The sequence below is a fragment of the Chiroxiphia lanceolata genome, chromosome 4 (assembly GCF_009829145.1).
Source record: "Chiroxiphia lanceolata isolate bChiLan1 chromosome 4, bChiLan1.pri, whole genome shotgun sequence".
Classification (NCBI taxonomy): domain Eukaryota; kingdom Metazoa; phylum Chordata; class Aves; order Passeriformes; family Pipridae; genus Chiroxiphia; species Chiroxiphia lanceolata.
Window position 1 is genome coordinate 62,444,241 of NC_045640.1, and position 13,976 is coordinate 62,458,216.

Here is a 13,976-nt window from a genome sequence, read left to right on the forward strand (position 1 = left end):
AGTTAGGAATAGTGGTTTGGGTGCCTGACTTTAATCCACCTACTGAAAACTACTATAAATAGTATGGGTCGAATTCCTAAACAAAACAAAAGTTAAGGAAGACTGTGTTTCTGTTAAGGAAGACTTAACAGAAACTCATCCTTGTTTCCCAGAAACAAAGGAACAAAATACAGTTTTGCTTGCATAGCCAAGTGCTTTCTTTTTTTGCATTTCGTTTTTGAAGCCAAACATACTGGAGCGTAGAAATGAGCAGCTGAATAAACTGATATATTTCCCTGTGAAATCTAGGATTTTTATAATCTTTTTTTTTTTTCCCTAAGACTTCTCTTTTCTAGGACACATTTGTAGGTTTTGGTGTGAAATGAAATGGATACATGAATAATAAGAGATTCCATATTCTTTTGAGTGACAGGGAGCTGCGGTGGGCTGAAATTTGTAAATGATGGTGCGAAATGGGAAAAGGAACACATTTCTGAAACAGGATGAGCCTTTAAAGCACTTGTAAGTGTGGCTATGAAAGCAACCTTACCCCTGCTCCATCTCTCTGCATGAGTACAAACATTTTTTACCAGTTACTCTATGCCTCCCCTGAGCTCTTTGTCCTCAATACACTTTTCTTTGGGGCAAGGCAAAGGGGAAGGCTTAGATTTGTGTTATTTAAGTACCTACAACTACTAACATACAAATTGGAGCCTTAAAAAAAAAACATATCAGATCCAGACCTCACAAGAAGTGTTCTATAACACTGGATTTTTTTGAATTTTATTTTTTAACCTTGATAGCACATCAACTTGAATAACAATCTTCCAGAATGCATTGTTTACCAAACCAGTTGCTATTTTCACAAGACATTTTGTTTGTATCTTTCCTGTGTTTTGGTTTTTTTGTTTGTTTGTTTGTTTGGGTTTTTTTTGGTATCTGGGGTTTTTGTTTGGGTTTTATTTGGGGCTAATAGTAAAAGAGTCTTCTGGCATGAATTTTTAAATGCAGAATTTTTATAGCAATAATACCTCCACTTAAGAAAAATTTGACTTTTATTAGACCCATTTGCATTATGAAAAGATCTTTAATATAATAATACTTCAGGATACTTGCAACAATAAATAAGAACTAGCCACACGGGTTAGCATAAGATGCTTGAAATCTGGCTATCACTGCTATTTTCTTGTTCTAAACTTTATATTCAGCTGCCATTTGTTGTTACCTAACAAACTACTACTTATGTGAGCAGTACAAGTGAGGTTTCAGCCTTCCTGCATTAGAGGAGAGCACACCTGAAAGATGCCACATTCAGCCACTGCAGTTCAAGTGAAAGGTACCTGTAGGTGACTGCCAACACACTGTCAACTGGACAGGCTGAGACAGCTCTTGTCCTGCAGCACCTCAGGGTAAACTCTGGCATTTCTGCAGACATTTCTAAGCAGGATACCAATCATTTCCATGCAGAATGAAACTTTTAGCTTGCTTTCCTAGTGGAATACAGCTTCTCTGTTCATCCTTCGACTTTAAATAACTTTTGAAAGGGTCATTAATCAGGAGTGAGAAATACAGAGAAACCCAGGTTTTATTACTATAAGTGTTCATGAATTCATTCAAGTGAGTTTATGGACATCTTGTCCTCTAGGACGCTTAATGAGTCCAACAAATTTACTGCAGTAGGCAGCTGGCGAGACACAATGTTATAAAAACCTTTCTGATTTATACAAAACAGGTTTAAACAGAAGGCAGACATTTTATACCGTTATCAATTTTCTACAAGTATACATAGATATGTGCAGTAATGCAACATAAATAAAACTATTCGGACACTTTCCAAAACTGAAACTCAATCAGCAGAAATGCCACTTATTCACCACAACACAGCAGAAAAAAACCGTTGTCCTGTTCTCCTTCTCATGACTCTAGCCTGTTTCTCTAAATTACAGGGCTAAATCTCTGCAATAAAAAAGCATCAAAATTAATCCTTTGTGCCAACTACCTCTACTTTGCTCACAAAGGAGTTAAGTATCCCATGCTACATAATTTAAATGAAACACATTCTTTGAAATAACAAGAGAGAATCATTTCAGCAGATTACTCTGAGTTGCAATGTACCAGACTGATTCTGCCTCAGTCCTATCCTCATAAAAACCTCATTTTATTTCAGTTTCCTCTCACAGTCTCTCAGGTCTTCTAATTTATAGCAACATCTTACCTGCAGGTAGCATGTCTTTGTAATTTACAGCTGAAGGTACTATCTTTGAAAAAAAGAAGATTCAAGAACAGTGTTACGTGCTGATCATGCAAATTTATGTTCTCAAGAAACATCAAAAAATTCCAAACTGAACACAACAGTTCTTGGCAGACTAGATATGTGAGATATATACATGTTTGTGAATGACATGATTTCAGTATTCAGCATAGCATATTGGAGATATTCCTGAGCTGAAGTGTACTACTTATCCTCAGATCTAAGGCAGAATTCACACAGCTTCAGCACATTTAAAAATATTCTGAGTCACGTATGGTGAGAACTTCAGCGTTCTTTCTTATACCTAAAATATGTAAATAATTACTTCCTTGATAATTTAAGCCCCCTACATCCAGCTAACAGAGACTATAGTCTCAGAGGACTATTTTTGTTTTGTTAAGCACATACATCCTACCAAAACGTACAAGAAACTACTTCTGGGGAGGCAGGGAGCCTGCATGCTTCAGCCTAGATCCTCCCTCCATTAGCTGTAAACTGTCAACTCCACCATTTCAGTGACTCTTGTTGCTGTTGATTTGTTGCTGGACATCTTAGAGAACACAAACACTGAGTAAAGCTTCACTAGACACAAAATGAAAAGGGAACAAAGGCTTTTTCTGGTACTCATCTAGTCAGAACACGAGTGTCTTAATAAGCACAGGTTGAGTCTGTCTTGCATTTTGAGCTGCCATCAATTCCTCCATAACACAGGTTCATGAGAAGTTCTGTCTCTTCTCTAACCTCTCATAGACAGGTATGAACAGACCTGAACATGATCATGACAGTGCTACTTGCACCAAAATTAATTCCTGGTACAGGCTTTGCGCCTGTGCTCCCAGGCTGACCTGAAAGTGATGCCAGGCAGAACATCTACAGCAGCATTAATACCTCCTCTCCAGCAACACCCAAGCATTGTTTAACAGCAGATCATCTTAAAATGACAAACTGGGCACCCAGAAATGGAAATAGAATCATAGAATCATTGAGGTTGGAAAAGAGCGTAAGATCATTGAGTCCAAACATTAAATGCCTCATTTATTCCAACTTCCCATGCATTAATTTAACATGCAGCCAACAGTCATACCTCCAGTAGGATCAGTACCTAGGAAGCCAAGTTTACCCAGTCACATTCTATTGTGAACTTAATTGACTATGTTTATCAAAGCAAACAGACCACGAAGCAAAAAGCCAAGTTAAACTAAGAAAACGACTCACCAAGTGAAAAAAATAGAAGTAGGCTACGTAAGATACAAGAATGCTTTGTGATTTTCTGCAGCTGTTCTCAGCACTGCTTAGCAAATTAATTTAACACAGAATGTCATTCAGAACTGTTTTCAGTCCTTGTTAGCGTTTTAGCACATTATAACGATTAATCATTTTTTATTAATGTATGAACTAAGAACAGTCACACTGTACTGAGTACTGCTAACTCATGTTTTATATTAAGATTTACACTATTATTATATTCTGCTTATAACACTACACATCCATACTACAGAGAGAAGAATATTACAAGTGTATTGAGATCTTGATTTTGCAAAAATTTAAATACAGGCCTAAAGGGGATACCAGCATGTGCAATATTCTCTAAACCACAGAGGTAAACATGTACATAAGGCTTTGCATAGGATTCACAGCTGCACAGTCATGCTTACAGAAGGGAAATAATACTAAAATTAGATTTAGAGGTGAAACTTCACAGAAAGATATACAGCTAAATAGGTCAGGTCTACCTCACCATGCCATCCAGGCTGTCATGCACACCTGATTTTCATCCAGTATTTTTTCAAAGATTCTTTGAGTGGCCAAATCAACACCTGCTCTGTCATAACACTCACAAGCATTTTTCATAAATGAAGCCTATGATCACAGTCAGTTCTCCCTTGGAGAAGGCAGACTAAAAACAACACCTACAAACAACAAATACAGAACACTTTTAGAAAATGTTTTCTTTCCTGTACTCATTGTCCTCTGATTACTTTGCATGTATTTTTACAGTATACTCATCACAGTGTAATACGAACATTTCAGAAACATGTAATATCTCCAAGTAGCCCCACTTCTTTTACAGGGATTTTCCTTTTTATTAAACTTGTTTTCGTCAGTTATTAGGTAGCCCGAGATGCCTTACCAGGGATAGGGTAGTCTGACAGCGAAGTTTTACATTTTGTCCAGGTGACACACTTGCAATTGTTCTGAGGTCTTCCTGGGGAGAGCTGCAAGTCTGGGGAGCACTGCTCAACAAATGCGGTCTGTCGAAGTTTCGCCTCTGTCCCAGGAGAAGACAGCTGTCAAAAGAGTTAAAGACAGGCAGGGTTAAGGAAGCCTGGGTCTGAGTTGGGACAGTTAGCTCATTTGGGGACCATTTGCTCCGTTGTACCATGCTCCAATTTGAAGCTGTACAGATACCAGAAGCGAGGAATACTGAATGGTCCATTTTCTCTCATTAAAGTAGCTGTTTTATTTCAAACCCTCTGCAGTCCTTCTAAGGCCAGTACTTTCATGAACTGGTATAATCTGTTGGGTTAAAAAGCCTGGAGGCCACTACAATACATTGTGATAATCAGAGACTGCAATACCTGTCAGGGATAGAGAACATTTCTGGACCTTTAGGATAGAGAACAGTCCAAAAGGCAAACAAGCAATTCATTGTTCCTTAAATGTGCCATTAGACAAGATTAAGGAATCCACATCCTGGATCTCCTTTCTGCACAGTCCTGGAAGGCTTACATGAAAAAGACAATTCCTGATTTGGAGAAATAAAGAAACTTTCTGAGGAAAGGTAAATTAAACTCCCCAAAATATCAGTGTTGAAATAATCAAGAGTAGAAATTTAAGAGAAGCAATCAGTAAAACTTAGCATCTCCATATCAGTGAGGAAAGGGTGCATTAGAAAGATGTGTTGTTGTTCACTCTAAGAATAATACTGACACTTCAATTTCTACCAATTACAAGAGCTGTTTACCAACCTACCTTTTCCTGGTCCTGCCAACTGCAAATTTACATAATTCTCTTTTGCTTTGCTGTCCTGGACAAATGCAGCAGGTCTTATAATCAAGGGAACAGGGGTGCAGAGGACAGTGGTGACCAACAGCCTTGCAACTTCTTCCATTAACTTATTCTACAGGATGCTTAAATGCCACTTTCACACACAACCTGGCAAAATATGCACTTCAGACCACCATATGGCACATTTACCCCCACATGTCCTTGGATTTCTACAAAGGCTTGTATACCACATCTGATTTAAGACATAAACTTTAAAAGGAACAAGCTGCTGTTAGAGGCCTTTAAGACATCCTTAGATGACAATGAAAAACACAGAAGGATTTGTACATTCAAGAGCCTCTACATCTTCAAAAAAACAGTTTCTATGATCATACTCTGCTTCCTATACAGTCACGGACAAGGAAGCCCATGTCACAAACCACTGTGCAAAGTCAAGAATAGAAGATCAATAACCTTTCCCTTTTTTTCCTTACAAGTGATTTTACCACTACTTTGAGTTAAATTCTGATATTCCTGGTAACAGTGCTATAAAAAACATTGCTGAAGAAGACACCAGTAAATTATCCAATCTATACACCTGCCCGAGAGCAGGATCAACTGTAATTATTTCTGACAGATATTTTCATAACTTGTTCTTCACAACAGAACATGCCCTTGCAATTTACATTACATTCAGTGCAGAATTCCTGTTTACAAAGAATAAAATCCGTAGTAACAGAGGAACACCACTCAACAGAAAGTTAGGCTTACAAAGATATAAAACAATTCACAGAAAGTTTATATACCAATTTAATCGCCTGTAGAAAGGTTAATCAGGATTATGAACACTTCCATGATGAACCAGTATATGCCCTCTAGAAAACTTTGAGAGTTTTAGCTGTTAATGAAGAGACTGTATGTTTAGTATACTCAAGTCAGTTGCTTTACACATGACAAATATAATTTTAAACAGCCGCTGCATTTGTACACCATAATGTGATGAAACAGACCATAATCAACCTGACCAGAGGAGCTCAATGTTTCATTTAAGTCAAGGAGTTTCCTTATCCACCTCACAACAAGCATTAACATCTCACAAGCTTTAGGAAAGCCATTCAGGTAGCAGTGAAGCATGTCACAATGAAGAACAGCTTACAGCACCCTTCTCCTTCAGAGGCAGAACGCTTTTGTTAAAAATGGGTCCCTGTATTTCGTTACTTAGCTATTTCACTAATTCAGAGCCATGTTTCAGAATAACTACTCTCCCCTTAACTTCTCTGGGGATTCTTTTCCTTTAAGAGAAATCACCCTCTCTAAACCAGACACTATCTTTTGAAACATGAAGTTGTATCTTATCATCATTTGCCTCTCTTTCTTTTACAGTGTGTATTATTATAATTCTAGCTCCTTTTCCTCTGTATAATCCAAACAATGTCTGAAAGCTTCTCATTTAAAATGTTGGTGGTTTATTTTAAGCAGAAGTTCCAAACTCAAAGATACACTGAAAGAAGAATAAATTCATATTTGTGAGTTACTATTCCCACATGACTGCAGAACAACCTAGTCTGTAAGCTGCAAAACGGCCCACTCTTCCATGAGACATGCATCCCTTTGTCCTATAGTAGAATGTACATTTCCCCAAATTAACAGCCATATACTACCAGTCAAAAGATCTTCCTGAATTTCAGAAAGGGCATCAGCTAGGGACTCATTTTAATATTCCAACTAATTTAGAAATTAAGCGTATCTTATTTAGTAGAATTGCTTCATACTTAAAAAATCAGGCAGTATTGGCAGCCAAACTGACGTTTGGAAGCGAAACACTAAGCACACTGTGCAATGTTTGAGATTTTGTGGTGTTACGTTTTTTTGGTAGACAGAACTTACCTGCAATACTTAAATGGTTAGAGAAGATCATTAGATCCTTTCCTAGGCTAGCCAGTATGTGCTGTTCAATAGTTAATCACTCCTGAACAACATTCAACCATGATATAAAAGCCAAATCTCTATCCTATTGCTAAGCACAATGCAGTTTATCAGTCCATATGTTGAAAGAGATGTTGTATGAATGAAACACACAGAATCAGCAATAATGAATTGGATGTTTAAAAAGCAAGATGGATGTCTCCAATTCTCAATCAGAAAGGCACATTAAACCAGCCACAGAAAGATGTTTCCATTTCCAAGGCCTTCTAGTGCATTCATGCCTAGTCCCAGCTGCATTTCAAAGAAGATAAAAATAAAATGACTCGTACACTACACCAGCTCCACAGTGGAAGCACTTCCATGCCTGGGAATGGAAGAGACAATTCCTGAAGTAGAAGTTCTCAAAAATATGCAGAGTTAGCTGAACACAAGGCAGCTGTCGCCACTGGCAGAAAGGAAACCGAATTTGCAGGAAGTCTACTTTGAGTTAGAAGAGGAGAAGGGAAAAAGGAGAAAAGGAATGTGACCATTGCAAGTCCACAAAATTCGCCACAAGTCTTCCCTGAACAAATTTCAAAGCTCCAATAGGAAGGCAATTTTAAAGCCAAACACCATCAGCACAAAAGCAGAGTTCTGTTGCAATTACAAATAATGCTCAGCAAAAGAAATGTCTCACTTATTCGCATAAGTCCATAGCAGAGGGTAGCCCCTCCAACTTCAGCTGTGTACTATCCTCCAAAGAACATGAGCCACTGCCCAACACAAACAGCCTTTGCTCATTTTCTCTACTATTGCTAATGCTGACAAGTCTTTCTATGGTATCACAAAGTCCAATGGTATTTGTTGTCTTTCTCAAAGCTTCAGATTAAGAATTTTAACTTTTAAATAAAAGAAGTTTCTCTTCCTCATGGTTGCAGAAAGGCAACAGAGAACATACTCAACAGCCTCAGAAGATTAAAAAAGAACATACAAATATTCTCCATTTAAAACCAAAATGACTCAGTAATTTTTTGAGACTTCAACTCGTGGTTTATGAGTAGGCAGAGAAAAAAATCCACTTTGCAAATGAAAAGCAGATTTAGGCATGTGCCAACCTGTAGCCATAAATTCAAGATAATTTCTTGTCTTGAAAAGATGCCTTCCTCTAAAATCAGTATTTAAAGGAAACTCTACCAGTTACTTCAGCGGCAGGAAAAACAGGTTCATTGGTGACTGGTATCAGTCACTGCTAATGAAGCATAAATTACTATACAAGAGTTAAGAGTTCAAGCAAAGGCATTCCAGCAGGATGGACAATTAATCTGCTGAGATAAATTACCACTGAAATAAAATTCTGCAGCATTAACTAAGAGTTAGCTTGGAGTAGTGCAAAGCCAAAATACAGACAATATCTAATCTCCACTGTGACCATGAGCACTGCACAACAAATGGTTTTAAAAACCTTGTCAGTGTATAAGCCTACTACAGCTCTTATGAATACATAGAAGCAAAGCATGTGTGTGTGCCAATGTGCTACTGAAATTTTCTTGGCTTAATCTGAAAAAAGTTGCACATATAAAGAGTAACTGTAGGGCACTGGCTCACTGGAGAACATTTTATTTGTCAGAAATTGCTCCAGTATACCAGAGACACTCTGTAACAATGCCATTATTTTTATGTAAATAGACAGAATGACACAGAACACTGAAAAAGTGCAAACAAAAGATCTTCATAAAAAAGGTAAAACATTTTCAGTAATAAGAATTGACAACCCAGTTACTCTAGACAACTTTTCAGTTGATATTGCAACAACTGACTAGAATACAACTTGTACATTTTCTGGCCAATTCTCCTCCCAAATCCTGGTCCAAATCAAGTATCCAAGTTTCTAATGATGCAAACCCAGATTGTCAAATATTTAAGCATAAAATATGGAATCCTAGAATGGTTTGGGTTGGAAGTAACCTCTAAAAATCATCTAGTCCATTCCCCCTGCTGTGGGCAAGACCATCTCTCATTAGATCATGTTGCTCAAATACCCATCCAAGAGCAGCCTATGTCCACTTCATTTGAGCCACAGTTCAGTGTGAAAATAGGTTGCCTTTCACAAATATGGTTTCAATGGTTTGTTGAGTTTGTCTTTACACTTCCTTTTTCTACCGAGATTAGACAGGAGCTTTCACCAAAATGAGACTTTATCAGCTTTCTCTGTGGGTATTATCCAATTGCTCTGTGAGCACAAAATCCCAGTGCCTACAGGAACAGAAGTTATATTTCAAATTGGAATGCCAAGACAGACAAAGGAATCCCTCGCTAGCCAACATATTTCTCATCAGCTGAAGTATGTGGGTGGAAAACAAACCAGTGGGACCGACTGCGTAGATTTTAACTACGTATATATGCAAAATTTTAACACCACTGAGGGAAATAAGCTCATTATTGTTTCACTGTTTAATTATGATTTATTTTCCTCATTACATTATAGGTATGAATCCATGCTGCCATATTCAAACCTATTATCTCTCGCTTGTACAATAATGTACTCTGCACAAAGTTGCCTCTAATGAATCCCAGTCACTGCTCATTGAGGAAACACTGAATGGCACTTACTTAACATGAAGATTGGAACAGTTTTAGCATTTTATACACTGATTAAACCAGTCTATTTTGAAGCACACTATCATGAAGCAGTTAGGTACTATTATCACTATGCAGAGTTTCACAGTAAAACCTGGAATTCTTGCTGTCACAAACATTATATCCAGTGAAATTACTACAAAGTGGGTGTCAGATAACATGTTGAATTGCCCTGACCTACAGAAACTATGAAGTACATGGTTGTGAAGGTTATGCAATAGTTATTATGAATAACGATTGGACAAAACATTTAGGAGACATCCTTGACAACATCAATAGGTCATGTTTATAAACCAATAAAATATTTAAATGTGGTAAAAAATGGAGTTGTAAAAGCTCATGAAGAGATTGTATCTGGTTTGATTTCCAAGAGGCAATCATACACCCTGGCTTTGGGCTGAGAATATGTGGTCTTGTTATGGACAGGCAAGTCCTTCTTTTTAAAATAATTCAATTACTCTGTAGGTCTTCACCCAGGCGATAAAATAAGAGGCCTTGAGGTGGAGAGGTTGAATTCTGAAGAATGTATTTTATTACTTTTTTTGCTTGATTAGTTTGTTTGGTTTTTTTTTAAATAAACTTAAATCAAACCTTGAATTTCTACATGTGCTTATGACAAGAATGGTCTGACAAACTGAAGGGTCTCATCAAAAGTGAGGAAAAAAAAGGGAAAAAAAGAATTCTTTTTGGTACTGCCTATCTGCTTCAGAGGGAAGCAAGGAAACCAAGGTCTAAGTAAAAATAGTCTCAGAAAAAAATATACATAATCTAAAAATGTAAAATATCTTAAGGATTCAAGCTGCCTGAAGTCCTGTAGGTCAGGATATGTCATTGTGATAGCATAAATCATGAAGGGGACGACACCTTCCAAGCTTTCCTATACTCCCATGTCTGCAAGGCACACAATTATCAGCTACAGAAGGAACACATTTCCTTTCTGATACCAAAATTCTCTGCTTCACTAATGAGCCTCTCCTTATGTGGCTGCAGCTGTATTTACAGTTCCAATGATACACCGCATTGAGTATGGACCACCATGTCTTTGCGCTTCAGGAGCATCCCTCCTTGTATTTATACAGATCCTATAAATGTCAGAAGTCACAGGTATACAACCTAGGATAAGTTGCAATTCTCTCCAGTTCCTTCAGGATTTTTCCCTCCCAACATGCATGGCCAAATCAGTGATGGTCTTATCTTGGAGGAAAATATCTGTTTAAGTATCCTTGACCGTACTGAGACTCCTTAATTTCTGTTTACAGCTAAATGAGTTATGAATAGGTAAACTATTCCTCTGTTCAGCTTCATGTTAGAAAATACTTTCTTCTTCAAGAAAGACAATGACTCAAGTGAAGAAAGCCACCTGATGCGGAGCAGTATTTAATCATAAATGTGAATGTGGCTGTAGATCACAGAAATACCATGCCAATACCCTGCATTTCTCATTTCACATCTACTCTAGTTCAGTGTCTACCATTGTGACAGACTTCACCCACGTGCTCACCCTCTACTCACAAAGAGAATAAAACTACTAACCATGTACTATGAAAAAATTTCATACTCTGGCATCTGCACCCTTTACTATGTGTTCCTGTTTATCCCATGGAAAGCACAGATAAATATGTAATTCACACAACCTAATGCTTAACAGCAAGCTCAGACTATACATAGTTAAAATGTATATAAATGAAACTTAGAGGAATGCTTTCAGAAACACCACCCCACAGGCCATTAGGTTTCACTGCTAAACAGAGAGATGTTCTCTCTACTCACAGCACCCAGAGTCCCCTTACATCCTTCATCTGAAAAGATTTCAGCACATATGGGTCCATGTGTTGATCACTTGTCGCTCCTCAAACCCGTACAGGCACAAAGCAGCAGCACTACTTGCCAGTAAGGTAACATTTGGGATTCCCTAGGCCTGCAAAATGAGTGTGCACTACCAGTTCTTCAAAGGAGTAAAAAATTAAGTAAAAAATAAGCACAATTACATTTCTCAAACAATTATCCGGAAGCAACATAAATAGAAATAGAAGGCAATCCTATAAATAAAACAGTAGAGTACATGGTGCCATATTCTAGGAAGTAACTGAATTTACCAACACACACCTGATAGAGTAATTACATGTAAAGAAACCACAACAAATTTGCTTCTTCATCAAATGTCAACTTATCTAGTGTATTCTAAGCAATATGCACTACAAATTCTAAGCATCATTCATGTAAAGAAAAGCTCAAATTATTAGGTGTCTACAGATTCGTTAACATGCAGCACTCCTTGCAAACATGTGTCTTTGTACAGTTACTCAGATTTACGTAACTGTGATAAATGTACACAATCTCATGTTTGATTTCACTTACCTTTTGTGAAGTGCTGTTCAGCACTGCTTCAAGGAGCTCGCAGAACGAAGAGTTATGAGATACTGATTTCTTTCTAAGAAAGTCCAATACCCAGTTGTCACCAGTTGCAGATTAGGAGGGTTAAAAATTACAACCCTCAGAGGCTGGACTCATATGCAACTGTTTCCTGAAGCAAAGTTCAGAAAGGACCATTGATCTCGACAACATGAAGATGGCAAGTTGAAAAATGTATCCATATTTGTCAGACATTTTCATTTCTTTACCTACTGTGCAAAATCAAATATAAGGAGTTCCGTAGGCAGGCCAAAATAACTATTGTAATTGGCTCCATGACCTTTCTACACATAAATGTATTACAAAGGCACTATTTGCAAATTCATTAAGGTACACAGAAAGAATTCAGTTAACACTTTTCTCAAATTCAAAGGGATAGCTATTTTAATATCTTTTCTGGATTTACAGCTACTTCTCTCTGCATACTGCTAGATCACTCATGCTAGAAATGAATCTACAGCTTTTCTTCCTCTACAGTGGAATGAAGCACATCAAATGGCAAGATATTTTAAAACCTCTCTGACAGAGAGCAAGCCTGGGTCTTTGTCCTGTACCACTTCGTACTGTCAGAAATGCACATTCTTGATGCACTTGAGCCCATCAAAATTTCAAAACAAAACAACCCCCTTCATTAAAATTCTGTCTGCACACTGGCAGTACTACAATTGTATATGTCACACTGGAGGACATTGTGAAGTTTAGGGACAGATTAATAGGGACGTGAGAGCCAACTCCCTTTGAAAAGGAGAGGGTTTGATAGCTTGGCTCTTTTCTCTGTTTCGTACTGGACCTGGGCACAAAATCCAAATGTCTTCAGGTCTCAGAGGAAGGCGAACTTGTGTACATCACACAGTCAGTTCACCTAAAGTTTATAGACACTTGAAAACAACTCTGTTTTCTCTGCACTTCATGTGCATTACATAACTGGTAATTGTTTTAAAATAGGAAAAGACATATATTAAGATAGTAACTAGCAAAAATAGTAAAAGAAAAAATTAATTAAAAGAGGCAAAGGAAAAAATCAACAAGTAGCAATTGTACCTACAAATCTGGAAAATTAAACAATATCTGCAATGGCTAGACACAGAAGAAAATGGGGGCAAAAAAGTAGATAATTGTTTCAATTTTACTCTTATCAATACCTAAAGAAGTTGTCTAGTCAACATTAAACATTACTTAATGTGATGCAGGTGCTGGGGCCCATCAGTGCTGGTCACTTTTCAAACATCACCTCCTAGGGGCACAGGAGCAGGCAATTCCAAAATGTTGGAAGTCAAGTAGATGAGGTAGAAGGCTGGTTGCTCCAGCTGGATCCCTACAAATCTATGGGGCCTGATGGGATTCATCCCAGAATCCTCAAAGAGCTGGCTGATGTCATCTCAAAACCTCTCTCGATGATTTTTGATTGGTCTTGGCAATCCCAAAAGGTTCCAATCGGCTTGAAGCTGCCAAATGTTGTCCTGATTTTCAAGAAGGGCAAGAAGCACAATCCTGGAAAAAACAGGCCTGTCAGTCTCACTTCAGTGCCTGGTAAAGTTATGGAGAAGATTATCCTGAGAAGTATTGAAAAAAACCTAAAGGACAACACAGTCATTCTTCACAGCCAGCATGGCTTCATGAGAGGAAAGTCCTGCTTATCAAACCTGATTTCCTTCTATGACAAGGTAACCTGTCTAGCTGATCAGGGGAAGCCAGTTGATGTAATCTTTTCGGATTTCAGTAAAGTTTTTCATACTGTCTCTCATGGTATCCTTCTGGACAAAATGTCCAGCACACAGCTGGATAAACACATCATGGGATGGGT

At 37.8% G+C, this 13,976-nt stretch overlaps 1 protein-coding gene across 13 annotated transcripts in view; it reads right to left on the bottom strand.

The window, feature by feature from the left end:
- Positions 1-13,976, bottom strand: part of LOC116785560 (mitogen-activated protein kinase 10) — a 165,663-nt gene that overhangs the window by 94,115 nt on the left and 57,572 nt on the right. For 11 of the 13 annotated variants that reach the window (XM_032685276.1, XM_032685275.1, XM_032685287.1 and 8 more), the window contains one exon: positions 4,362-4,518. In XM_032685276.1, the coding sequence (XP_032541167.1) occupies positions 4,362-4,518 (157 nt within the window). Of the gene's footprint in view, positions 1-4,361; positions 4,519-8,606; positions 8,612-11,293; positions 11,299-12,118; positions 12,266-13,976 lie in introns of those variants that run through there. The other 2 variants (XM_032685278.1, XM_032685282.1) reach the window with 2 other exon arrangements.